We start from the raw sequence: 26,827 nt of genomic DNA on the forward strand, positions 1-26,827 counted from the left end.
CAGCTTCCCAGTGACCATTGTCAGGGCACTCAGCGAGCTCACAGGTCAGCATCATTCTTTGTCTTGGCATCAGCATGTCTCAGCCATTGCTCTGGTAACCACCATGCCTCATCAGCATCCTGCAGAAAAAACACAAACATGCCCTCTTCCCCATATTAAACACCTGATTTGGATCATCCCATATGCCAGTAAGTGGATCCTTCCCTTTCACGTAGGCATAAGTATGCTTAGTTGTAGAATGCAGTAGACACTTAGCAGAAAGTTCCTTGGTATCCAATTTAAAAAAAAAAATGAAAAGAACATGATTTAAATAGATTTGTGGTGTACAGGGGCATATCTTCCCCATTTTTAATCTTTTGAAGATATTGTTTAAAGGTCTAAAGGCCCATTTCATAGTCTCTTGTTTTTGACAATTATAAGGAATCCCTGTAATATGGGGTAATGTAAAATTGCTGCTAAGAACTCTCAAATGTTCAACTGCATAGTCAGTTCCATTATCTGGGTTTTATTTGTTTGCCTTTTCCTTTCTCTCTCTCTCTTACTTTCTTTCTTTCTTTCTTTCTTTCTTTCTTTCTTTCTTTCTTTCTTCCTTTCTTTTATTATTGGGTACTTTAACTACATTTCAAATGTTATCCCTTTTCCCTATTCCACCCTTCAGAAACCCCTTAACCCATCCTCCCTCCTCCTATTTCTATGAGGGTGTGCCCCCACCCACCCACTCATTCCCACCTCCCCACACTCAAATTTCCCTCACTGGGGCATCCAGCCTTCAAGGGACCAAGGCCCTCCTCTCCCACTAATGCCAGACAAGTTCATCCTTCTTTGCAAATATAGCTAGACACATGGTTTCCTCCATGTGTGTTCCCAGTATAGCTGTTTAGACCCAGGAAGCTCTGGTTGGTTGGCATTATCATTGTCCTTGTGCAAACCCCTTCAACTCCTTCAGTCTTCTCTCTAACACTTCCACTGGAAACCGTTGGCTCAGTTTGATGGTTAGCTGTGAGCATCTACCTCTGTATATGTCAGGCTCTGGCAGAAAACACAATTTTGTATGGATGAATCTGATCTTTATAGGTTACATCTTTCCCTAAGAAAAGATGTAAGTAAAAAGGAGTAAAAAGGTTAGAGTTGGACAAATTTTCACGGGTTTGTAAAATCAATTTAGAGATGCTGGTCTCAATATGGTTTATGTATTTAACGTATCCTGATTGCTGAGCTTTGTAGGTCCAGTGGAGTTTCCAGTTTACAATTAAGGTTAGAGTATTTTAGCTATTGCTGAGGTGAAAGTAGGCCCATTGTCTGATAATATTAACAACACATTGCCCTGACCTAGAAATAATTTTATGTAAAAGAGGCTTGACTACAATCAGAGAAGTCTCTCTTTAGTTGACACATTTTCTTTCTATCCATTCTGTCAAAGTGTCCACAAACATTAACGTATATTTTTATCCAGTGTAAGGATGCTTTAATTTTGGAACATCTACTTTCCATTTTCAAAAAGTATTGAGGCTCCTCAGACAAATGTAGGGACATTGTCCCTTCTTTTGAGTTGGCCCATATGCATGAGAGGAGACCTGGGCCTACATCTTTCAGAGGTATAGAATATGGTATATGGAAGATAATAATTCAGTCATCCAGGTGTCACCCAGATAGGTAGTCTGGTGAAGTTGATGCACAAAAATGCAAGGGTCACATGCTGGATAAATCTTAGGACTGACAAGATCCACTATCCTATTAATCCTGTTTTGAATTCTGTGAGCAGGCCTTGTTCTCCTGTTGTATGGTGGGCTGGAGAGAAAGCAATGGGCAAAACACTTAGCCTTATCAAAGACTAATTCTCTTATCAAAGAATTGTACTATTTTCAAACCACTGGGCAACTTGGTCCAGCCTACTGTAATCTCCTTCTGTACCTGTGTATTCAAAAGCAAAGATGAGTTGATTCACATCTGCCAATGGGAGGCTGAAGAATGTATTTTTCAGGTCCAAGACAGTGTACATCTGTTTCTCTGGAACAATTGGATTCATAAGAATCAGAGGTTTCAGATTAAGGACACATTCCTAAGTGACTCGAATGGCATCAAGATGTCTCTTCAAATCAGGTGATATGGACTATAATTTCCCCTTTTCCACAGATATCTTTGCCACTTGTTGGTGTGACTGATCTGCCCTTGGGTTCCAGGTGTATGGCCTGTTTGATACTCCTTGCAATGGATAACAGTTATTTACTTGGGATGACAGGAAAAAGAGAGTAAGAATTGTTTTAAACAGGTTTTTTCTTCAGCAGTTAAGGGGTTTCTCTCCTTATAAATCATGGCATGCAAATAAAAGGTAGCAAAAGCAAACTGGCTGACTGTATAAATGTTTACTTGTCTTTCTTTTCCTCAGTGTAGGACTTGAGTAAGAGCTATCAATCTGACTTTTGGGCCAGTATGCTCTGTTGCAAGGCTTGTGCCCAAATATCTTAGTTAGGGTTTTACTGCTGTGAACAGAAGCATTACAAATGCAAGTTTTATCAAGAACAACATTTAATTGGGGCTGGCTTACAGATTCAGAGGTTCAGTTCATTATCCTCAAGGTGGGAACATTGCAGCATGCAGGCAAGCATGATGTAGGTGGAGCTGAGAGTTCTAAATCTTCATCTGAAGGCTGCTAGCAGAATACTGGTTTCCAGGAAACTAGAATGAGGGTCTTAAGCCCATGCTCACAGTGACACAACTACTTCAACAAGGTCATACCTACTAACAGTGCCACTCCCTGGGCCAAGTATATTCAAATCATCACATTGTATGGTAACCCATTGGTTAGATAAAGCTGATCCAGCACTCCTGACTCCATTGGTGACTAGGCTGCTCCTATGACCAAGCTGAGATGGCTTCTGTCTGAGGCAGCAGAGTGTCCTGGAGGTCTGGGAACCTAGCCTGAAAATATAGTAAGGCCTCATATGCATGAAGAAGAGGATCTTGCAGTCATCCTCAGGCACCAGGGTCACAGAATTGAGACTGTACAGAAGCAAAAGTCAGACAGGGCTGAGAAGGCAACAGAATCTGACCTTGAGTGATACAGACATTTGATGTCGGTCTGTCATTTGTCCCTTAGGAATGTTTTCATAGCACAGGGAGCTGTTAAACTCAGATTCTGTTGGAAGGTACGCTGGTCAGCTTAACTTACTAATATAGCATTTGCAGCTATGGCACACAGTCAGGATGGCCAACTGAAGGTCACTGAACAGGTTGTTATGCTGTGACTCAGGCCTATATGAGGATCTGAGTGAAAACCTTCTTTGCCACCATGACCAGTGTGTCATGAATGAGAAGTGGGGCATGGTTAAGTAATATCTCAGTACCAAAACTGGGACTCCAGTTAGAGCCTGCTTAAGTTACTGGATTTTTCCCATCTGTTTCAGTGCTCTTTAAAGACTATTCTCCCTCAGTGGAAGAAAAGGAAGCAAGGCTATTTCAGCAAACTAAGAAATCCACATTCTGCAATATCACAGAGATCACTGGAATTCTCATCCCTGCTTCTGGGTCTGAGGAGCATGAATGCAGACGATGGCTTATGTCTGAGCAGCTCTGCGATGTCAAGCTTTTATCACAGAGAGAAGTCTTCTGTTCAGGAGATCTAGACTTGTGTGTGTGTGTGTGTGTGTGTGTGTGTGTGTGTGTGTGTGTACTACCCCAATGACTGGAGTAGCTAGAACAATATATTTTTATCTTTCAAACAAATTGCTATGTTACCTGCTACCAATGAAGAACATCTTCATACTACTACTGGAGAAGAAAATAAGAATTATGTGACACCCTGAATCCTGACAAGTCTTTTTGTAATGTTTCCTCCAAGGAACTCTAGGAAGATTTTGAACCCTGGACAGAATCTAGTCCTGTCCAGGATAGCTGGCTAGTTTCAAAGGTCACTGATAGTCCATTGAAAAACAAATGTGAGTAGACTCATTCATGATAGAACAGAGAGGAAAGCATTTTTACAGTTGAGGCTTGCATATCCTTGGTGCTTTGGTGAATGGAGACTAAGCAAAGTATATAAATTTGAAACAAAAAATGAGTGGGTTTTCATCTATTCATTGATATCTCAGAGGTTCAAAAATTTCCAGTAATCTGGCTTATACATAGGCAAAAAAAAGCATATAAGCATATTCCAAACTGACTGGCATGGGCTAAGAATGTTAGTCCTAGGTCTTAACAACATCTTCATATGAGGAACAAATATTCAGTCTAGACTTTTGGGTCATTGGATATTGCTGGACACTTACAGATGTGACTCTAAGCCAAGAGACTAAGGTGGGTAGTGTGCTATATAAACATATGTGTGTATGCATCTTCTCACACTTTAGGAAACTGTTGTTATGTAAGTATGGGAGCAGGATTCCTGGGGTTAGATTTGGTTTTGTTGTATAGTGTGAAAGCTAGAAGTTATTCTTCAGTCAGAGGGCAGTTAAAATGTCTTGATATACAGATGTATAAGAACTTCTAATTTCTTGAGGGGTAAAGGTAATGGTGGTAACAAATTTTCAAAGAAGATATCTACCCAAAGGAGTAAAGAGAAGTGTAGAATCACTAATAAACTGTGAGTGACTTGTTTATGGCCCAAGCTGACAATATTTTCAGATGTGACATGATGGTCCTAAAGAGTATCCATGTCCAAAAGTGGCATCTCAGATTTTTGTAACTACCCTATTGGAGTTTTAAAACATAAAAGTTTGGTGTTGCAGCCTGAGCTGCCCCACGTTGGGTGTCAAAAATGTTGAGAACTGCACTACCCCATGCTTGTGGGTCAAAATGTCTTGGATTGCTCTGTCAATGTTGGAACCTGCACTGCCCAAATCCTTGGGGGCTAAACTTTTAGAGCCCACACTGCCCCAAGCAGCTCCGGTCTGAGGGTCGGGGTTCAGAAAGAGAGAGAGTGAGGACTGACCTGAGGAATGGAGATCAGAAAGAATGTAATTCAATCCTGTTTTTCTTCAGTCTGTCTTCTTAGTCCAAGTCTCAAGTCTTGAGTTCCTAGTCCCTAGTGCCTCCACGTTCCAAGTTCCTAATGTCTAATTCCAAGTTCTTCCTCCAAGTGCCAAGTGCCTAATGTCTAATAACTCTTCTTCCAAGTTCTCTAGTCCAAGTGTCTTCTTCCTCAATGCCTAATTCCTACTCCAAGTTGTACTCTAAGTTGTACTGTCTATCCTAATTCCTAGTTCCAAGTTGTACTCCCAAGTGCCTAATAATCTGTTGCTTTCTTCTGTCTGCCTCTCACCTTTTATATGTCTCACTTCTAAGCCATGCCTTTAGGTCACACATTTAAGTCGTGCCCTTAGGGCTTGTCTTTAAATCTGATCTCTAAGTCACACTCTTAACGCACCCACCTTTAAGTCTCACACACCCAAGGGAAAATCCTGGGTATATAAAACAAGATGTTATCAGAGTGTGCTCAGCTGTTGTAGGCTGATGTAATCAAGTCTCTTTTCAGGTTATATGGCTCAAGATGGCTGCAAGGATGATAGCTGCCTTCTGTTGGCTCCCCACAGTTTGGCCTTCGTTTCTACTAACAACCTAACTAGATAGCCTCCTGTTAACACAGAGATCATGGGTTTTTGGAAGTCTAAGATGTTGAAGCCCTACCCATTTCTTTCCTATTCTCTATCTTTTCTTTGTATGCTCAGGAGGACCATTGATTTTCTGGCTTTGGAATAATTTGGACTTTCATTACTCTAGTATCTTTTTTTTCTTAAAATATGCTCATTGGCTCCTTTCTAATTAAATAGCTTCTTATGTAACAGTTGTAATTGTGTCTCCTCATATTAATAGAATAGTAAGATTCCAGGGCTCAGTGGGGCAGAAATAAAAGCAGATAATGTGCAGGAAGCAATGAATATAAAAAAAAAGAAATAAAAATACTCTCATTCAGGGAAACTTGGAGACATCTGGGAGAAATAGTAGGCACTATGACCCTGAAGAACCTGCGTCTCTAGCATCCTGCCCAAAGAGGATTATTTCTCTTTGTGTCTGTCTGTTATAGCTGTGCACTGACAGCAAGTTGTCTAGCATCTGAAACTCTATTTTTTAAAGTTCTCCTTGGGGTCTATGATTTGGCCCTGGGATGATACAATTTGAAAGAGTTTTCCAGGTTTAGCCATTTCAAAGTGTTTGTTCCCTTTTGTAAATTGATTGGATATGCAAAGTAGGAATTTGGATATAGAATCCAAAACTAGGGGGTTAAAAAATAAGGTTGTATAGCTTCAATAATTTCAGCACCTAGAAGTCTGAGGCAGCATATTTGACACACTATGGTAGTGTAGAATTTATATATAATTTGGAGCGATCATGCCCATATGACGAGAGCCTGTCTCAACAAATGAGTAAAATGTCAAGTTTAGAGAAATAAATTTTCATAATTCAGTAATGTAAAAAGGTGTTTTATAAGGTTATAGAGTATATACATAAAAAGTAGAAGGCATGAACTTTTATATATGTCAATATTAAATCATATTTTGGGGACTATAGTCTAAAACAAAAAAGAACAAAAAGTCAACTTACAAACCGTCAATATTAAGAGCCAGTATTCTAGAAGGTAGAAAGAAGTTACAAGTTTCTTAGCCTAAAACTATTAGTTTAAAGGACTATTATCCATATGACTATAAAAATGTGGGTTATGTTTATTTGTAAGTGACTAAAAAGTGAACAAATTTAAACAAAATTATTTCTAGAAATCAGGGTAAAACTAAAATATGCACACTTTTTGTTCATTTTTATTGTTGTTTTTTGTTTTGCTTTTGTTTCTGTTTTTCAGACAGCATCACTTTATATAGCCCTGGTTTGCCTAGAACTCATAGATATACACAATTTTCTTTGCCTTTAGAGTTTTGGAATTAAAGGCACACGATACCTTGACTGGCAAACAGTTTCAAACTTTAAATGTTTGTGTCTAAGATGTGAGAGCTGTTATATAAAATAAATATAAAAACATTTAGTAATTGTTATAAGAAAACTTGATGCTAAAGTAATATGATGGTATAGACCAAATTTAGGCTTAGTGATAAACTGTCTCTAAAACTGTGATTAATATAAGAAACACATTCTCACCTTAAAGGAAATAAAAGATAGTTTATTCTGGAGTCAAATATTTTATGGGAATGGTGCAGGAAAGAAATTTTTGAGTTGGTGAATCTCATGATTAGAGGAGGATTTTGTTAGCATAAGAAAGAGAGAACATCCACAGCCATTTGGGAGAAATCAAAGCTGAGAGAAAAAGAAGCAGTCTAGTCATGGCCAGAGCTATCTGTAAGAGAGGAGAGAATAGAAGAGAATAACAGATAATACTGATAATACCAGGAAAGAAAATAATAGAAGATAGTCAGGACAAGGGGAAACCCTGCTATTATAAAGAAAACAGAGATCTGGAAGAGCCTGGGCTTCTAGCAACATGCAAGAGGAGTGGGAAAGTTGAGAAGGGCCCAGAGGCTACCCTGAGAGCTTTGAGATGTAACCACTGGTATGTCAATGGAGAGCCATATTTTTTTCTGCTAGTCAAAAAAAAAAAAAAAAAAAAAAAAGACTCCTTTAGGTAGACGGGAACTATTTAGTATTGCATAAGCAGTTGTTATGCTTTTTTTCTGAGGAAGACTGTTTCTTTCACTCACAGTATACTTAGTTTATCTGTAGTTCTTACGTAAAGTTTGGGTTTCATGAGTTTTTTTTCCTCTTTGTTCAGGTGTTATTTGGGTACCTATATTGGGGAAATTTCACGGGTATCTTATCTGACATCTCTAAGAGAAACAATCTCATAGAAAATTCTGCTATAAAGTTCGCCTGCTATCAGATGACTCAGCTTTTGGTTTGGTTGACAAGGAATGACTAACAGTTCTAAAGGTAGGAGTAGCTGCATTTCAAGAAGTCAAGTGATTTTGAGTTCACACAAGATTGTTTTGATAGGTTATCAAAATGATAATACAACTAAAGCAATACAGTACAATTCACCTATATCTTCAAAAATAGGAATCTATGTGACTTGTATTATCAATATTTACAAAGTATACTGACACAGCAGTCAGTTATATTTTTATTTTCCAAAAAATATCTGTAAAATGCAAAAATGTTGATTAATAACACCATCACCAGATAAGGTTTCTCTCTTTTTTTTTTCTTTAAGGATTTCATATATTCAAGGATGTCTCCATGTGACCATAAGTACTACCTTAAACTTCTGATTCTCCTGCCTCCATTCTCTTGGTGTAACAGCACTGTGAAACTAAGGTTTGACTGCATACAAAGCAAAGCACTTTAACAATTGAGTTATAATTTTAGTTCCAAGTATTCTTAAGCATAGGTTTGCCTCCACCTTGATTCTTGTTTGCTTGCTTTTTGTTGTTGTTGTTTTTGTAATCATGTCTTTGAAGCTGATGCTGCCCTAAAACTTGCTATATAGATCAGGTTTGCCGTGAACAGATAAGATTCCCAGGACCCTGTTTTAGGATTAAAGCCATCTTTACTTTTAAACAAAAATTTGCCTCCTAAATTATTTCACCAAAATTAAATTATCAAATATAGATATATCAAATATAGATATTTCCATTAAATTGGGTTTTTTTTAACATCTGTTTTTTGTCCTCTTCTTTCCCCTTGACTCCTGCCTCCCCCCCTCCTTTCTTCTCTTTTTGTTTTCTCTGTGTAACCCTGGCCATCCTGGAACTAGCTCAGTTGACTAAGTCTGTCTCTTACTCCTGAGTACTGCTGGAATTAAGGATGCAAGACACCAGTAGCTGGTTTTTGGATTTGTTTTTACTAGTTCTTTTTGTTATTGTTGTTTGTCTTAAATGGTGTAAACAACTTCTACAGTGTTGCATATTAACTATAAGCTCTCCAGCTTTGTTTTGTTTTCCTGCTCCGCAGGTACCTAACTCTTCATCAGAAATCCATAGGTGTTGGGTCCAGAAAGACCACAAAAATACCCTTTAGCCAATTTAGATTTATTAAAATAAATTATCAGCTGAGCAAGTAAATCGGTAAATCAAAACTTCTTTTGATCCCTGATATCAGTTAAAATTCAAGTACCTGAGACACTAAAGGAAACCTAACACAAGTGGTTACTTTTACTCCAGCGCCAGACGTGCGGCTAGGGGTGGAGGTTGGGATAGGGTGGGGCTTTTACTGGGGCTGTCCTTGACATTGCCTGAACTAATAGTTATAAAGACTATGGCAAATAGCCGTTGAAACTTTGTAAATTTTTTTAGTAAGTTTCCTGAAACACATTGTATAAATTCAGTCAGAATGATACCCTCGTAGTGAGACTACAACGATGTTTACTGTACGTTTTTACAGGCCAGATCTTTAGTCAGCCTTCAATCCGCCAGCCTACAGCCCCGCCCATAGGATTGTGCGTCCTGTGACGCGCCCGCTGAGGTCACAGCGAGTTCCTTCTTTCGTGAGCAAGATGGCGGGCGGAGAAGTCGGAGTGACTCTCGGGCAGCCGCATCTTTCTCGTCAGGATCTTACTACTTTGGTGAGATTTGCTTCCTGAATTGATAAGGAAAGTTCATAGTGGGGAAAGCGTTGGGATTAGGATGTCCTGGTAGTTTTTGAGAGCGATAAGGGAGACCGGTGATACAGACTGTATTCAGACTGTCTGTGACCAAATCCTAGTGCTTACAGCCTGGCGTCGAGGCTTTATTAATGTGGCTTTTTTGGTTTTTGTTTTTGTACTTCTTACGGTTGGGGAGGGATCATATGATAAACAGTTTAAAAGTTAATCTTTTTATAGATACGTGAAAAAAAGTTTTTAGCGTATCGTAAGTGTGGGAGGTCTGATGTAGGGAAACGGAATTGCTTTTGTACGGAGAATAACTTTTTTTCCTTTTCTCGACCTCAAAAATCCTTTAAGGTTGCTATGAAAATGTACCTTCAGAACATCTGTTTCTCTCCGCACTATTCTAAAAATACTTTAAAAAGTAAGATACAGACAGGGAAACCCCCTTTTCTTAAAATAGGAGATTATGCAGAGCTTTGTATTGTAAACCCATGGGTCTTAGGAAAACGTTGGTTTGCCTTGAAAGGCAATGAACTTAAACACGTTTCCTTTTAGGATGTTACCAAGTTGACTCCACTTTCACATGAAATTATCAGCAGACAAGCCACAATTAATATAGGTAAGAACAACTTAGTAGTAGCAACTTTTCTGTTCTAATTGTTGATTATGGCAATAGATAATTCTGCATTTTCTTTGAAGTTATCTGACTCAAGTTGTCCCCAGTTAGAATGATACAGATCTTGTAAAAGAACTTAGAGTTCCCATCAGATATTCCAGAAACCACAGGAAACTGACATGCTCCAAACTTGAGTGTTTTTAGGGGATACGATAAGATCTCACTTCGTAGTCTTACTGATCTGGGGTTTGCTTTGTAGATTATGTGGGTGTCTCAGGATCACAAAGATCTGCCTGCCTGTGCCTCCTAAGTGCAGGGATTAAATGCTTGCATTTGATTTTAACCAATAGTGTAAGAAGTTCTTTTCAGTTACATTTTAGAACAGAATTTGTGAAAAGGTGACATTGATACCATTGTGCATTATATTTATATAAAGCATAATATAAAGTCTCAAAGTATTTGGTGTAATTATGTGCATAAGAATTTTTTGTTTTTTTGTAGGCACAATTGGTCATGTTGCTCATGGGAAATCTACAGTTGTAAAAGCCATTTCTGGTGTTCACACTGTCCGATTCAAAAATGAACTGGAAAGGAATATTACCATAAAACTTGGATATGCTAATGCCAAGGTACGTAGCATACTGTCGAGGTAGGAACTATTGTAATTAGTGATTATGGCAATTGAAAAATTCAGTATTTTTTTTTGAAATTTTCAGATTTATAAGCTTGATGACTCAAGTTGTCCTCGACCAGAATGTTACAGATCTTGTGGAAGTAGTACACCTGATGAGTTCCCTTCAGATATTCCGGGGACCAAAGGAAACTTCAGACTAGTAAGGTGATTATTTCAACACTTAGTGAAATAATTAGAATTTATTAAGTAATGATGAAAGGTAAGCTTGATGCAAATTTCTGTTTAAATACATTGTGGATTAAAAAAAAACCTGAATATTATCTTTTTTTCTTGGAGATGTGACAGTTGCTTTCTTTAATGGCTGAAGATGTGCTGGAGATGCATGCTTCAAGCATCTACAAACCACCTCAAAGAAAATTTACTCATTTCTAAATATAATTTAAAAACCTTATATTCACATCTCTAAAATTAGTTTGTACAAATCTTAAGATTTACCAGATAAGAATGAAGTTATTAGATAAAATTTTATTTTTTCCAGGTATCTTGTATTTTTTTCCCCTCAAACTTGATAGCTTTAACAGCAAACAATAAAACAAATTACAAAGTCAAGGATGAAAGAGAATTGGGGACATTGTGTGGTGGTGAATGTTTTAATCCCAGTATCTGGGAAACAGAGGCAGGTAGACCTCTTTGAGTTTAAGGCCAGCCTGGTCAACATAGTGAAACCTTTAATCAAAAAGAAAGAAATAGAAAATTAGGATCCCTCTGAAGAGCACAGTACAGTTAGTAAAAATAAATACATCAATTCTTCAAGAAGCAGAAACTGCCAAAGGCTATATAATACTGCAAAGAATAATGATGGACCTGTAACTAGTAAATTAATTTGGCTGGACCTGGTATCCAGGCATATCATTCCCATTTTGGGGGAGGCTATTAGGAGGACCACAAGTTTAAGACCATGTAGGCATGTTAGATTTTTATTTTGAAGTTCTGAAAGCATGCAAGTTCTTAGTAACTCCTTTGCAGCAGAATTATCCCCAGTGTGATCTAAATCTCTGTGTATGTGTACATGATTGTGTGGGGTGAGGGTCCACACAGACACATACAAAAATGTGGAGGTTACAGATGGTTATCCTGTGTCTTTCATTGTGCTCCATTTTAATTTGAGACTGTTTATTACTGAACTTATAGCATATTAGCCTGATGGGCCCAGCAAGCTTCAGAGATCATCCCCTTGCCACCTCTGTGCTGGAATTATAGACTCAGATTATAAGTCTTTGTATGGGTGCCAGTACCAAGGTCTTCCTGTATGTACAAGTACTTTACTTACTAAGCCATTTCTCTAGCATGTCAAAAATCTAAAGAATATATGATCAATATATTGGTCAATTTGAAGACTGATGATTATTTCTCCAATAGACATGTTTCCTTTGTTGATTGTCCTGGTCACGATATTTTGATGGCAACTATGCTGAATGGTGCAGCAGTGATGGATGCAGCTCTTCTGTTGATCGGTAAAGTCAGAATTGATTTAGTTAAGTCAATGTAAAGTCTAAGAACTTTTAAAGCTATTAAGGAGCATAAGATGATATAAATGGAAAATTTCCAACGACTTAACCAAAAATGCTAATACTAATCAGCTATCAAAAAACACTGATAGTATGAATAAACATAGACTTTTCCAGAAGCATGGAACTTGGTTATACTAGTAGACAAATTTGTGCAGGGTAAGAACCCATAATACTAAGAATGTTTGAATCAATTTGATAGACATTAAATGTACATTATATGCTACCAACAGTCACAGTTATCCTAAGATTTATGTGCATCAGGGTAAGTTTTTAAGACCTTTTGGGTCTTAGTTTCACCTCTGTTGTAATAACTTAAGTGTTTTTTTTTTTTTTAAATGACCACTTCTGTCTTGAGGTATTATATCCTAGAATTGGTCATAAGTAAAACAATTTAAAGTCTTTTTTTTTTTTTTTTAACTAATACTTGGTTTCAATTGTTTAAAACATTTTTTTCTTTTAAATCAATTTAGCTGGTAATGAGTCTTGCCCTCAACCTCAGACTTCTGAACACCTGGCTGCCATTGAAATTATGAAGCTAAAACATATTTTGATTCTGCAAAATAAAATTGATTTGGTGAAAGAAAGTCAGGCCAAGGAACAGTATGAACAGATACTTGCATTCGTACAGGGTAAGAACCCATAATACTTAAGAATGTTTGAGTCACTTTGATATATATTTAATCTAGTATCTTAATGTACCAGATCATCCAAACACTGAATTTATGGTGTCAGTCCAGTATGTTTGCATACTTCATAAAACTGTTGTTATTTGTAAACTTGATATAAAGAATTATTTCTGAAGTTCACGTACTGTACATACATTTAGTCAAAACATTATATTCTAGAATCAGTTTTAAAAGATTTTTTAGTTTGATTGTAAATGTCAGAAGGAATGTTATATACCACATTGTGCATGTGAAGCAAGCTGATTCTCTTTCCCAAGGATTGAATATTTATCTAGTTTTCTTTCTTTTTTATTCCTTAAATACTTACCAAAGTAGCACCTGACGATGTTTTCTTTCTTTATAGAGTATAATAAGAGAGATTATATTTGAGAGAGAAAATGTTACATTTTTTTATATATGAAATATTTCTTTTTTTGTTACTTAGTAGGAGGTTGATTACAAACCCTGTTACCTGGTAAATAAAAGAATAACATGGTCCTCAAGTATCACTATGTTTACTGCAGGCCATTTATCAGTCAACGTAATGTTTAATTAATAAGAAGCAAATACTGAAAATAATCCTTGATAAGTAATGCTTGTAATTTTTATCTTGACATTTATTAAATAGATAAATTGTGATTTTTTTAAAACTTTTACAACTAGCAATGTTTCTTTGCTTGCAGCAGGTATATTTTAGCACTTTTATTAGTAGTATGTACTAACATATCTTAATAACATTTTCTCCTAAAAGGACTTAATTAAAGATTAAAATATCATAAAGACTAATCATTTCTATTTGTTGGCTAAGATATGTGGGAGTATATAAAATATATTTTTAGTATATTTAGTAGTTTTTTACATTTATTTTTATTTTATGTGCATTGGTGTTTTGCCTGCATCCATGTCTGTGTGAGATGTCAGATCTTGGAGTTACAGATAGCTGTGAGCCACTATGTGGATGCTGGCAAGTGAACCTGGGTTCTCTTAATGTGCAATCAGTGTGCTTAATCCCTGAGCCATCTCCTGCCTAGCCATTTCTTCTGCCCTATTGTTTTATGAAACACATAAACATGTCTGAATTTTGCCTTGTAGGTACAGTAGCTGAAGGAGCTCCTATTATTCCAATTTCTGCTCAGTTAAAATACAATATTGAAGTTGTGTGTGAGTATATAGTAAAGAAAATTCCAATACCTGTAAGAGACTTTACTTCAGAACCCCGTCTTATTGGTAAGGACTTCACCTTTTGGCCTTGATTGTGTTTTTTGTTCTGTTTTTCTTAATACATTGATTTCTCTTCAGTAGTATTTGTTGTTTGTTCGAGGACTAATTCTCCTCTCTCTTGGCCAGTTATCAGATCTTTTGATGTTAACAAACCTGGCTGTGAAGTTGATGACCTTAAAGGAGGTGTAGCTGGTGGTAGTATTTTAAAAGGCGTATTAAAGGTAAATTGTATTCTAAACATTTTATTGTAACTCCCATGTCCCATAAAGTAAGTTAAAATGTATAGTTTTTTTTAAAGATAATTTTCCTGTATCGTGTGGTTTTATTTTTAAGGCTTTTTAAAAGATATTTTGTATTTATGAATGTTTGTATGTATATATGTATATCTTATGTGTACCTGGTGCCCAAGAGGTTGGATCCCTCTGGAAGTTGAGTTAGTCTATTAGGAACTGCTGTGAAAATTGTGGGAGCCAAATTCTGGTCCTCTGCAATAGCAGTACAAACTTTTTTTTAAAGGCAGGGTTTCTGTGTAGCCCTGGCTGTCCTAGAATCCACAGAAACCTACCTGCCTCTGCCTCTCAAGTGTTGGGATTAAAGGCTTGTGCCACCAATGCCACCACCAGGCAAGCAGTGGACTTTTAACCACTAAGCCATCTATCTGATCTCATGTATTATCTTTTGAATGTTGCAGTCTATATTTTGATAGGTTTGTTATAGGCAATTGTGTAAATTGAGTTGTCATTTTAAAAATTTGTTTATGTTCATTTTATTTTACTGTTTTTAGAATGTACAAAATTATTCTTGCAAATGGAATAGATAATAGTTTAGTAATCTTCCTTTGGGTACATTTTACATTAAAAGGCCATTGCTGATCTCTGACATTTGTTTCTTTGTTTTAGGTGGGCCAAGAGATAGAAGTGAGACCTGGCATTGTTTCTAAAGACAGTGCAGGGAAGCTTATGTGTAAGCCAATCTTTTCCAAGATTGTATCGCTTTTTGCAGAACACAATGATCTTCAGTATGCTGCTCCAGGTGGTCTTATTGGTAAGAATTTTACTCTCATTGACAAATATATTTTCCTTGGCCTTCTGATTACTTTTTATGGAGTGTGGGAATGTATTCAAAAGGCTATTTGTCTATATAATTAGATAATCTTATTCAGTATGAAAAAGTGTGACAGGTAAATAGTTGGTTAAGTTTTTGGTTTTATAATATATATGATGTACAAATATGAGTATATTCATAAAGCAGAAGACATTCATCTTATGTATGGGTTGACTTTTCTAATCTGGTATGCATGTGTATATAATGTATGTTTGTGATATGAACGAAAGTGCTGTGGCATGTATATTTAAAAGAAATCAGAAGATAGTCTTAGTCTTTAACTTTTATCTTGTTTGAGACAAAAAATCTAGTTACTTTTCTGTACACCAGGCCAATTGGCCCACAAGTTTCTGGGGATTTTATCTCTGACTTTCATCTTGAAATAGGAGTACTGTAATGACAGATGTCAACTACTGTCCTCAGCATGACATGTGTTCTGGCATTCTCAGGTTTGCACAGCATCTCTTCTGCCCACATGGTACAATTTTTCAGCAATAACAAATATAATGGCTTAGTAATTAAAATGTATTGCTATACTTTGAATTTTTTGTATTGCCTTACATATAGTCAGGGTTTCATAAGGATGTTTTTAAAAATGTATTGATAGGTATGAATAATTTTTTGCATGTATTATATGTATCACATGTCTGCTTGATACCTTCAGAGGCCAAAAGAGTGCTTTGAATAATTATTTTTTTCCCTTTCTTTATAAAGGTGGTACCTTTCTTTATAGTCAATTAAAAAACATTTTTTAATAGGTAATAGAAAGGTGCTTTACCTTTGTTTTATGTTTTAACCTGTTTAGCTTATGTCTGTTGGTTTGCAGTGTTACAATTGTTATTGAAAAGAATGTGTAGGTCGCAATTTTTTTTTTGGTTTTGTTTATGTTTCAATTTATTATAGCTTCATTTGTGTTTCTTCTACATTGTCTTTTCTATATTTACTCTACTTTAGTCCTAACTATTGCTTTTCATGTTCTGTTTAGGGTTGATGTGTTGGATAAAAGTTTTTTAAATCTTTGTGTATTGTGGAAAGTTTTTTTTCCCTTCAGCTAGTTTTGCTGGATATATTACTTTAGGTGGCTGTCGTAGTCTTTTAAGACTTGGAATGAATTGCTCCGGGCTTTCAAAGTTTCCTTTGAGAAATCAACTGATATTCTGATAGGTTTTCCTTTAATATCATTTTAATTGTTTTCTCTTACAGGCATCAATACACTTTCTTTGTATATATTTTTAGTGTTTTAACTGTGGTTTGCCAGAGAGTTGTCTTTCAAGTCTTATCTATTTAGTGTTTCATGTGTGTTACTTATATTTGTATTAATGTGGCTTTACAGGGTTTGGGGAAATTTTTATTTATGATCTCCTTGAAGATATGGTTTATGCTGCTGACCTGGATTTTTTATTTTCCATCTATTCTTTAATTTCAAAGTTTTGTTTTGTTTTTTGCAGTGTCCTACATTTCCTACATGTTCTTGTTTTTATTTTTTTCTTACCATATTCTTTGCTTGTTTTGTCTAGATTCTCTACTTTTATCTTTGATTTTTGTTTGTATTATCAGGGCTAGACCTCAAGGATGTGTGTGTGTGTGTGTGTGTGTGTGTGTGTGTGTGTGTGTGTGTGTGTGTATGTCTGTGTGTGTGTGTATTGGCCAAAGGGAATGAAGTTTTCCTAGAGTCAGGAAAGACTCATCAGGCTAGTAGGCTGTTATACAGAGTGTAGGATGGGACCAATCCTAGGGGAGTGGAAATAGTAAAGTGGAGATTGGTCAGATTGGAACTATAAGAAGAGCAGCTTGGAACCAATCCATATGTAACTGTGCAAAAATGCAACCAATCATGTGTAACCGCACAAAAATTCCTCCCTTTACCCATCCCGTGCTATAAAAAAGCCCCTCAGCTTGCTGGCCTTTTGTCAAACTTTACTCCTGCATGGGTGAGTAGTTTGACCATTGGCTGCCAGCTCTCTTCCCTAATAAACCTCTGCTGATTGCATCCAGGAAAAAAAAAAAAGAGCAGCTTGGGTTGTAAACATTGGAAGAAGATGCAAGTAGATCATGATAGATGAAATTCACGGAGTATGGGATTTAGACAGGGCCTGGAGGTTGTATATGACATTGGCAACTGAGTATAGTGGGAAGGGTAAGAGAGTGTAGTTATCCTGTCTGCCCATATGTTGTGGCTATGGAGTCTCTGGTAGGAATCTGGGCTGGAGACTGCGTTGAATCCCAGAGAAAAGGAGATGAGCTGATGGGAGTGGTTGTGCTGAGGTGTATAGTGACAGAACTAGAGGGACTCAAAGATCAGAAGGATCTTGGGAAAGGATGAGAAAGTACAGGTCATCACCATGTGATAGCTGTGTATTCACTGGTAGGAAGTGAGTTTGAAATCTACAAGGGGGTACCAAACAAATAAGTTTTGAGATCTTTGGAGATATGTATTTAGTTTTATTTAGGTAAAAGTGGCAAACAAAAATGTGTCGACTACTATGTATGATTTATGCTACTCTGTATAGATTTAATGCTTTAGTTTTTCATGAGTTTTAAACAAATAAAATATAAAGCTGTGTACATCTACATTTTATTAGGAGTTGGGACAAAAATTGACCCAACATTATGCAGAGCAGATAGAATGGTTGGGCAAGTTCTTGGTGCTGTTGGAGCATTACCTGAGATATTCACAGAATTAGAAATTTCCTACTTCCTACTGAGACGGCTCCTAGGTGTACGTACAGAAGGAGATAAAAAAGCAGCAAAGGTAAGTTCATTTTATAGTAACTGTTTCAACGCTCTGAAATAGTTTGTGTACTGTTCAGTCTCTTTTACTTAAAATGGAATTATAAAAAAAGTAAATAAATTGAACTTTCTATAAGGTAATCACCCATAACAATAGAAAAATAACTTTTACATTACTTTTTAAGTTTTAAATTTTTAAAACTTTTATTATTGTTTACATGTATGTTATATATATTGGCCATGGCAGATTTATGGAGGCCATTGATCAACTTTGTAGATCAGTACTGTTTAGGTAGGTTCTAAAAATTAAAGTGCCACAGCAAAGTACTCTTACCCATTGAAACACCTCATTAGTCCTAAATTACAAAAAACAGAAGGGGTTCTGAGGTGGTGTCCTAGAACATAAAAGTACTTCTCATACAACATTAGGAACTAGACTTTAGATCCTTAGCACCCATGTAAAGGCCAAGCAAAGAAGACATCTGATTGTAATTAATCATCCTGTGCTCTTCCACCCCCATGAATTGAACATAAATGAATTCATAACATACAATACACTTTTTAAAAAACAAAATGATAGAAAAGTATTATGCATATTACTTATCCAGAGATTTACTTGACAGAGATTAAAAAACTTACCAATATCTTTCTGACAAGTACAGAGAGATACTTTGTAGAATAATTAAAAACTTGCAATTTTGTAGTTAGGAATGATAATTACCAAAAATTTATTGGTGTGACAATTAAGCTAGTCCTTTGCTTTGTTTAGAGAAAACTGCAGTAGGGCTAGCAAAATGGCTGAGTGGATAAAGGCTATTGCTGCTAACTGTAATAACCTGAGTTTCCTGAGTTCAATCCTAGGACACGGGAGGAAATAGAGAACCAACTTGTACTGTGCCACTTTGTTGATGTTGTTGCCAAGGATTGAATTCAGAGCTAGGCATATCATTTATCTACCCTCATATGACATTTTATGAAATAAAGAGTATAAAAATGTTGTTCTGAACTTAAGTGTTATGCTTTTGTCAACAGACTTCTGAGAATTAGCTCTGGTAGCTAATACTTCATCTAGCTCATAATTGTTCACAAATTATATAGGGTCTGAACAGTTTAAATTATTTCTGTGGAATCAGACTACTAGAATCTACTTAGTATTTTTATGCCATTATGCCCTTCAAGGAAAATGTGTAGCCCTTTTCAGGATTTTCACTTATTTTTTGGTTAGTGCTATAATTGGTATCCTATTTTTAGTGGTAGACTAAATTTGCATCTTAGATATAAAGTTAGGGTCTGTACCAGCCATACTGTAGTGTAGATTGGCCTTCAAATACTGTCAGTTTTTTTTTTCTGTCAGTGTTTCAGATTAAATTATAATCTAGGGTACCAAGCTGAGATGGATCTTTCATATAGTCATGGAATATTATATAGACCTTTGATAGTGTACAACTTAAAATCAAATTTTATGGTAATGAAATTTTTCAGAATTTAGTTCTTTTCATCATACAGCTCTTGTCAATAAATTGTCTTTCTGCTAATGTCTAGTAAATTTCTAGTTTATTTTGGGAAGCTTTTTAAAGTTAATTTTTATTTTTAAAATAATTTTCCTAGGTTCAAAAGCTATCCAAGAATGAAGTACTCATGGTGAACATAGGGTCGTTGTCTACAGGAGGCAGAGTTAGTGCAGTCAAGGCAGATTTGGGTAAAATTGTTCTCACCAATCCTGTATGCACAGAAGTAGGAGAAAAAATTGCTCTTAGCCGACGAGTTGAGAAACACTGGCGGTAAGTTCTTCGGTTTTGTTACTGTTCAATCAAGAAAAAACAGCGTATATGTTTTCGTGTGTGACTCAGTAGGTTTTGATCTTAATCAAACCTCTTAAGTATTGTACTACTCAGCAACATCTGTAGCCATCTTCTTACTTTTTATTTTGACATAGATGTTCACTAATTTTGTAATCTGGTCTAGAATTTGTGTTCCTCTTCAGCCTCCTGCACTATCACACATAGCTTTAACGTCATTAAGTTTCATAGCTTTAATTTTCAGATAGTTTATTGGTTATAAATCCAATCACATTATTTACTGTTACTCTCACTAATCATTCTTTATAAAGCCTCAAAAACAAATATTAGTTATCAAACGTAACTGAATGTTACATTTTTAGTTCTGTCTTTGTTGTGTGTTAGTTTGAGTATCCTAATTGGCTTTTACAAGTTATATAATTTTTTTTTTAAATATTTTTCTTGGTGTAGGGTTCTTGAGATTTATCTATTTATAGTATGTATCAGAATCACTATTGAATATATAACTAATGAGTTCTTTTCCACTTATCAGTGAACATGGACTGCTTTCATTTATGGCCCTGTATTCATAAAACTGTGATTGTTAGTCTGTTTCTCTTGCAAAACTATTTGCAATTCTTTCAAAATTTAGTCTACCTGTAAAAATAAGTTACCAATTATATATCACTAACCAAAAATAGGTGAAAATCCTGAAAAGGGTTACACATTTTCCTTAAGGGCATAATGGCATAAAAATATTTAGTAGGTTCTAGTAGTCTGATTCCACAGAAATAATTTAAACTGTTCAGACCCTATGTAATTTGTGAACAGTTATGAGCTAGATGAAGTATTAGCTGCCAGAGCTAATTCTCAGAGGTCTATTAACAAAAGCGTAACACTCAAGTTCAGATCAATCAAACTTTCAATTATTTAGGTTAGCATAAGAATAGTAGTTTTTATGTGCGTATATTTAATGTGTATATAGACCTTGCATTCCAAACAAACAAAATTAGCCAATGTTAAAAAGAAATTGAGACTTCTAATTGAACTTTTCTGACTTATATATTGTGGATTATTTTTTCTTCTCAGATATCTTTTGTATTTTAATCTCCCATTTTTACTTTAGTGGGTTTTTGTTTGTTTTTAATACTTAATGTATGTGTGGAGGAAGGAGAACATCCCTATGAAAAGCAAGGGGATAACGTTTCACTAACTGGTTACTGGGATGTCAAACTCAAGTCAGGTTTGATAGTAGTGGCCTTTAACTGCTGAGCCGTCTCCCTAGCTTTACTGAAAGTTCTCTTAAAAAAGCAAACAATCTTAACCAAATTGCTGAAGATAACTATCATCTACACACCAAAATACTCATTTTGTTCTCATTGCCCATTGCTTTCCCCTAAAGCACTCCTGTTGGCTAGTTCCCCTTTCCCAGTAAGTCATAACATTTGCATTATATTGCATGTGCTTCATTGTCCTTTGTTTCTTGCTTGCTTAAGGACTTTTCCTTCTATAACTGTTACCTTACCAGTTTTACAATTTTAAGTTACATACATACATACATACATACATACATACATACAATTAATGTATGTGTGTATTCCTGAATTTTACGAGTTGCAATATTGATCTATATCATGTTTGTAGTTGTCTTTCCTTGTTGAATTATTACACAACACATTTATTATAATAGTTTCTTGATAACTTCAATATGAAAATACAGCTACTCATGTCTCTTAGGTGCATTTACAGGACATGTATTTTTCTATCATTTACTTACTTCATCTGTGCATTTCTAGATCTAAATTTGAGTCTCTTAGGAAAGAGAAAAGTTAAAAACAAATAAAAAATACTGGTGTTAACATTTCTATGGTGTTGTTTATGTTCTGTATGTGTACAAGTTTTCTTTTAGGATTTCTTTGGGGGGTGCTTTATTTTAAATTTTTAAAAAATGTATTATTAGTTTAGTGGACAACCCTGTGAAGTTTGTGCTCATCCCTATCATGGATTTTAGGGATGGAATTCGAGTCATCAGGTTTTTGTTACCAGAGTTTTTAGCTTTCTTGTAGATAGTTGTGATTTACTTATATTTCTGTGTTTATTTTACAGACATGTAATTACATGTTTTGTATAAAACATCTTAAAATCGCAAAACCTATTTTAATATGAAAACTTTTTAGGAGTTGAGGGTGTGGCTTTGTCACAATTTTTTTTTTAGGCTTTTTTGTTTGTTTTTGTTTTCTTAGTTTTTATAGGATATTTATTTACATTTCAGATGCCATCCCCTTACCCCATTTCCCCTCCCTAGAGAACCCCTATCTTATCCCCCCTCCTCCTTTTGTTAGAATTCTTTTGAAAATTGACATATTCTTCCACGTTGTTTAGTCAGAGTTTCTCTCATTTTGCAGTTGTGTTGTTTACTTTCACATTAATTGGCCTGTGAATGTCTAACCAATTTTTTGGCTATTACTTTAGGAGTGCTGGCTTTAATAATGCTTATTCTATGTGTGTGAGTGGTTTGCCTGTATGGCTTTGCACCACATGCATGAGCAGAGGGCAGAAGATAGAATCTGATTTTCTAGAACCAAAGTTATAGATGGTAATCTTGGGAACCAAATCCAGATCCACCGCAAGAAATAATCACTGAGAGATGCCCAATTCCCTCTTTTTAGTATTTTTAGTTAAGCAGGTCCAGTCACGATACACTACTATTGCTTTCATTAATTGGGAAACTTTTAAGTCGCTCTTTTTATATTTTACATGTATGAATAATTTTTGTTCATGTTGTATATAGGTGTTTTGTCTGATGTACAAAGGTGCATTATATTGTATACAGTGCCTTCAGGAGAATTAGATCCCCTAGGGCTAGAGTTACAAAATGTTGTGCTTATGCAAGTTCAAGAAATAGAACCCTGGCCCTCTACAAGAGAATACAATACTCTTAGTTGTTGTACCTTCTTTCTACCCCTAAATTTTCATTTTTGAAAGATCGTTTTATCAGATACTGAATTCAGTTTGCTAGGATTTTGATTTTCTTTCAGCACTTACTTTAATTATTTTACCCTACTTCCTTCTGGTTTATAGAATGGATTCAAACAGGAATAAAGAATAATGTCTGTAGATATAGTCTTCTCTACTTAGCTTTTTAAAATATTTTTAATTTCCCAGGAGCCTTACTTTCTTTTTGAACCTAGGCAAAACATGTAATCAATGCCTCAGAGCCAGATACAGAATCTCCTGCTTTTTCTTTATATTTTTTAAATTTTATTTTATTATTATGTTTTTAATCCCATAGCTTCTGACACAACTTCTAGGTCATGCAAGATAGAAATTAGTCCTTTGGTTAAGTTTTAAGTCAAAATTTTAAAAATAAGTTTCATCATTATCATTCAAAACTTGGAATTTGGTTGACATTCACTACACAGCTCTACATCTAGGGATGGGGTTCACTTAAAAAAAAGTAAGAACATTTCCTGTAATTTCTAGAATAGTGTTTTTAAATTTATTTATTTAATTTAAATTTTTAGCTGAGCATTTGCCTTGGTTGTCAAGGATCTTTATAGCCCCTTGTTTTCTACTAAACTAATTTAGTCAGTATGCTTTTAGGTATTTGGTTAGTATTTATAGAGGTCAACAAATTCCTCCTGAAGCTTTCATATTGTTGATTTTCTACTTTAATAATCTTTCAATTGCAGACTTGAAAACTACTTAACTTTTGGCTAAGTGAGAAGCCGAGCATTAAAAAAAACAAACTTTAAAAAACAAAGCAGTGATTTTGTGACGTGTTAAAACCTTTTCCATGGGTTTGATGATCAGCATTAAAAAACACGTGCAGGAAGAAAGGAAGGAGAGAGGGAGTTGAGAACAAAAGAAAAGCCAGTTTTCTGGAGGGGGAGTAATGAAATTTTACTTATTTAAAACCATTATTATGTGTCTGTTGTAAAGCACTTACTTTCAGGAAAAAAATCATAGTTTTATTTTATATATTTTTCTAGTCTACTGAACTAAAAGAGTCTACTGGATTTCTTTAGTCCCAGCACTGAGGAGGCAGTGGCAGGAGGACGTCTAAGTTCCAAGACAGACAGGACTACATAAAGGGTCTCTGTTTTCATTCATTAGCATGCTTCTCAGAGAACATAGATCACCCGTACAAACTGTTTTGGATAGGAAAGCATATTACTCTGGAAGAATATTTACATCTGAGTTCTAGAACTGTATTGCTTTTTTCTTTTTGTTTTTTGCTTTGTTGCTGAAGAGTTGAACCAAGGGCTATATGACTATTACTCAACAATATACTTTGTCTTTCACTTAAAGAAGCAGGGCGGGGAGATAGTTGGAGAGTTGGCTCTGTGATTACAAACAATGGCTGCTTTAGAAGACCTAAGTTCCATATCCAGAACTTTGCTTAGAGTGACTGATAAGTGTAATTAGCTTCTGGGTGTCTGGTACCTTCTTGTGGCCTCCACAGGCACTGCCCAAACCTGGTAGCCAGAGATAGATACACTCATACACATAAATAAAAGTAAGTAAATTGTTCATGTTGACTGGAACTCTGTAAGGCTATAGGAATGAAAGGAAGTGAGTCATTTCTTTATAGAGAAGTGTATTATGAGAGCATGCTTGAACTTATAAGTAGGTAAAGTAAAGCTTTTGTAAAGTGATTATGCTGATGAGATGGATTTAAATACATGATTTTTTCTATTTTAATTTTGCAGTTTAATTGGTTGGGGCCAGATAAGAAGAGGAGTGACTATCAAGCCAGCAATAGATGATGAATGAAATGATTCATTTGGATGAAACCAGGAATTTCTTTCATAACAATCTTAGAGATATTTTCAAATCTAAAAAGTAGGAAATATAAAGTAGGAAATGAATTACACAGCTTATTATATTAGTAAAACCTGTCATTTCAGTAGAAAAAAATTGATGTTTGTAAAAAAGATGACAAACTTCTTGATACAGTTCAACAAATAGTATTATCATTGTAGCTTGATAGTTAACAACTGTTGCTGTGTACCATTGAACTTACAGTAAAGAAAGTTTTTCTTATGCTTGAAGAATTGTTACTCTAATAAAAACTTGAAGGCTGGATTCAATTTTGCCTCATATTTTAAAGTGCTTTAAACTTAACACAAAATTAATTGGTTCAAAAATTGTTTTTTTGAGCATGAGAGCTTATTTACATGGAAAATGTCTTTATAATTTTTCCTCCTCTGTTCCTAGGAAGCTCAAGCCAGTTCTGTATTTTGTCTCAGTGGTTACTCCTAAAAACTAACAATTCTTGAATGTGCTATTACATAAAATGCTTAAATAAATAAGTTCAGAAATCCTTTCAGTTCTTGTTTTAATATTTATACCAACATAAAATACGAATAAGATGACAGATAAGTTGACTCAGCAAGTTAGTTAATTTGCTTCCAAGCCTTATAAACCTGAATTAAATTCCCAAGCTGCTTATGGTAGGAGAGGGCTGAGTCTCTCAAGTTGTTCTTTAGTGACCCATGCGCATGTACACACACACAAAATTAAAGTAATAAAAGTTTAGTATTTTGATTCCCTTAAAATACAGACTCTAATTAGGATTTTTCCAAATATGACTTATAACAAGTAATAAATAAAAACAATAAAGGCAAAATAGAAGCAGCCATAAAAAAAAGGCTGTTGTTTGCATTAAGTAAAGAAAGGTATTTATTTGACTTGGACCAGTGCTTTTAGTGGCAAGGTCCTAAGAGGGAGGATTGGATAGAACATAAAGTTAGAAAAGCTGGAATCAGTTGGGTTTTGTTTAAGAAGTCCTGCGTCTTACAAAGTTTAAGGGAGAAATGGATGAAATCAGTAGAAAACTGTTTAATGCAATGTTGTGCAAGAACACAGTATCTCAATGGCATCTAAGACCATATTATGTAGCCTTGGGACTGATAAGTCCAGACCTATCAGGGGGCAGAATCCTAGTTTCCAAGGACCAAAACCTAAAATCCTTTGAAGCCCTGGAAAGGGCACACTAGGTTCCCATTGTCCTTTTTATTAGAGCTCTTTTAAAGAACTAGGATTAACTGGCTTTCAACATTTGTTGACTTTTTTTTTTTTTTTTTTTTTGAGATGGGACTTCTTTGTATATTCCTGCCTGTCCTGTAGACCAGGCTAACCTGGAACTCAGAAATCCACCTGCTACTGCCTGGCCATTGACTTTTTTTTTAATTTTTATTTTTTTCATTGACTTACTTTATACTGGCAGTAACTCACAGTTGGCAGGTTGGTTAAGAAGAACACTGAGTTACATTTACACTCTGAGTAATGTCATACTGAAGAAATAACAACAGGAAATGCTCTTCGAAAGGGAAAAAACCCTCAGTTTTCATCATTCACATGACTTCTAACAACCAATGTTCTGTGACTCCGATTGCTAGAATTTGATCTCTTTCAGGCATCTACAGCTACTGCATGAAGTTAATACAACATCCATGCACATCAAATAACTAAATCTTAGAAGGCTGTGAAACTGGCATATATACTTAATCCTAGCATTTGGGAAGCAGAGGCAGGCTGAACTTTATGAATTTTGTTCACCTTGTTCTGGGCCATCTAGGCATACATAGGCAATGTCACGAAACATGTAAAAAAGTTTTTTGCAATGTGACTGCAATTTGTGCCTCCATTAGCTGCTGGATGAGGTCTCTCAAGCACAGCACAATATCAGTAATAGTGTCAGGGATTGACACTCTGACATGGAAGAGTCTCAGATTGGGACAGCCATTGGTTGACTGTTCCCTTAGTCTCTGCTCTGTCTTCAGCTACATGCATCTCTGAGTTTTGGTTTGAAGGTTTTGTGGATGGGTTGGTGTCACCCTCCCTCTTCTGGAAGTCCCACCTGGCTATAGGAGGTGGCCACTTAAGTCTCTATTCCCCTCTGGTAGGAATATTCAGCTAGGGTCACCTCCATAGACTCCCTATATCTTTTCGACCCACCACCAAGCCTCCAGCTAGTTAC

General features: G+C 35.6%; 1 protein-coding gene across 2 annotated transcripts; it reads left to right on the forward strand.

Moving 5' to 3' along the window:
* The first annotated feature begins 9,378 nt into the window (after window positions 1–9,378).
* LOC117701387 (eukaryotic translation initiation factor 2 subunit 3, Y-linked) lies at window positions 9,379–25,174 on the forward strand. Of its 2 annotated transcripts, XM_034493115.2 has the most exons (12): window positions 9,379–9,499; window positions 10,079–10,142; window positions 10,641–10,768; window positions 10,856–10,977; window positions 12,193–12,287; window positions 12,815–12,973; window positions 14,102–14,236; window positions 14,357–14,451; window positions 15,130–15,274; window positions 17,917–18,086; window positions 19,673–19,845; window positions 24,555–25,174. In XM_034493115.2, exons 1-12 carry the CDS (start codon window positions 9,431–9,433, stop codon window positions 24,616–24,618), a joined length of 1,419 nt encoding a protein of 472 aa, XP_034349006.1. In that variant the 5' UTR covers window positions 9,379–9,430; the 3' UTR covers window positions 24,619–25,174. The 2 variants fall into 2 exon arrangements, with proteins under 2 accessions (XP_034349006.1, XP_076562345.1); XM_076706230.1 differs by lacking the exon at window positions 10,079–10,142 and having other exon boundaries at window positions 9,403–9,499.
* Window positions 25,175–26,827: the final 1,653 nt, after the last annotated feature.

Source organism: Arvicanthis niloticus (genome assembly GCF_011762505.2).
Source record: "Arvicanthis niloticus isolate mArvNil1 chromosome Y unlocalized genomic scaffold, mArvNil1.pat.X SUPER_Y_unloc_7, whole genome shotgun sequence".
In the NCBI taxonomy this organism is placed as follows: Eukaryota; Metazoa; Chordata; class Mammalia; order Rodentia; family Muridae; genus Arvicanthis; species Arvicanthis niloticus.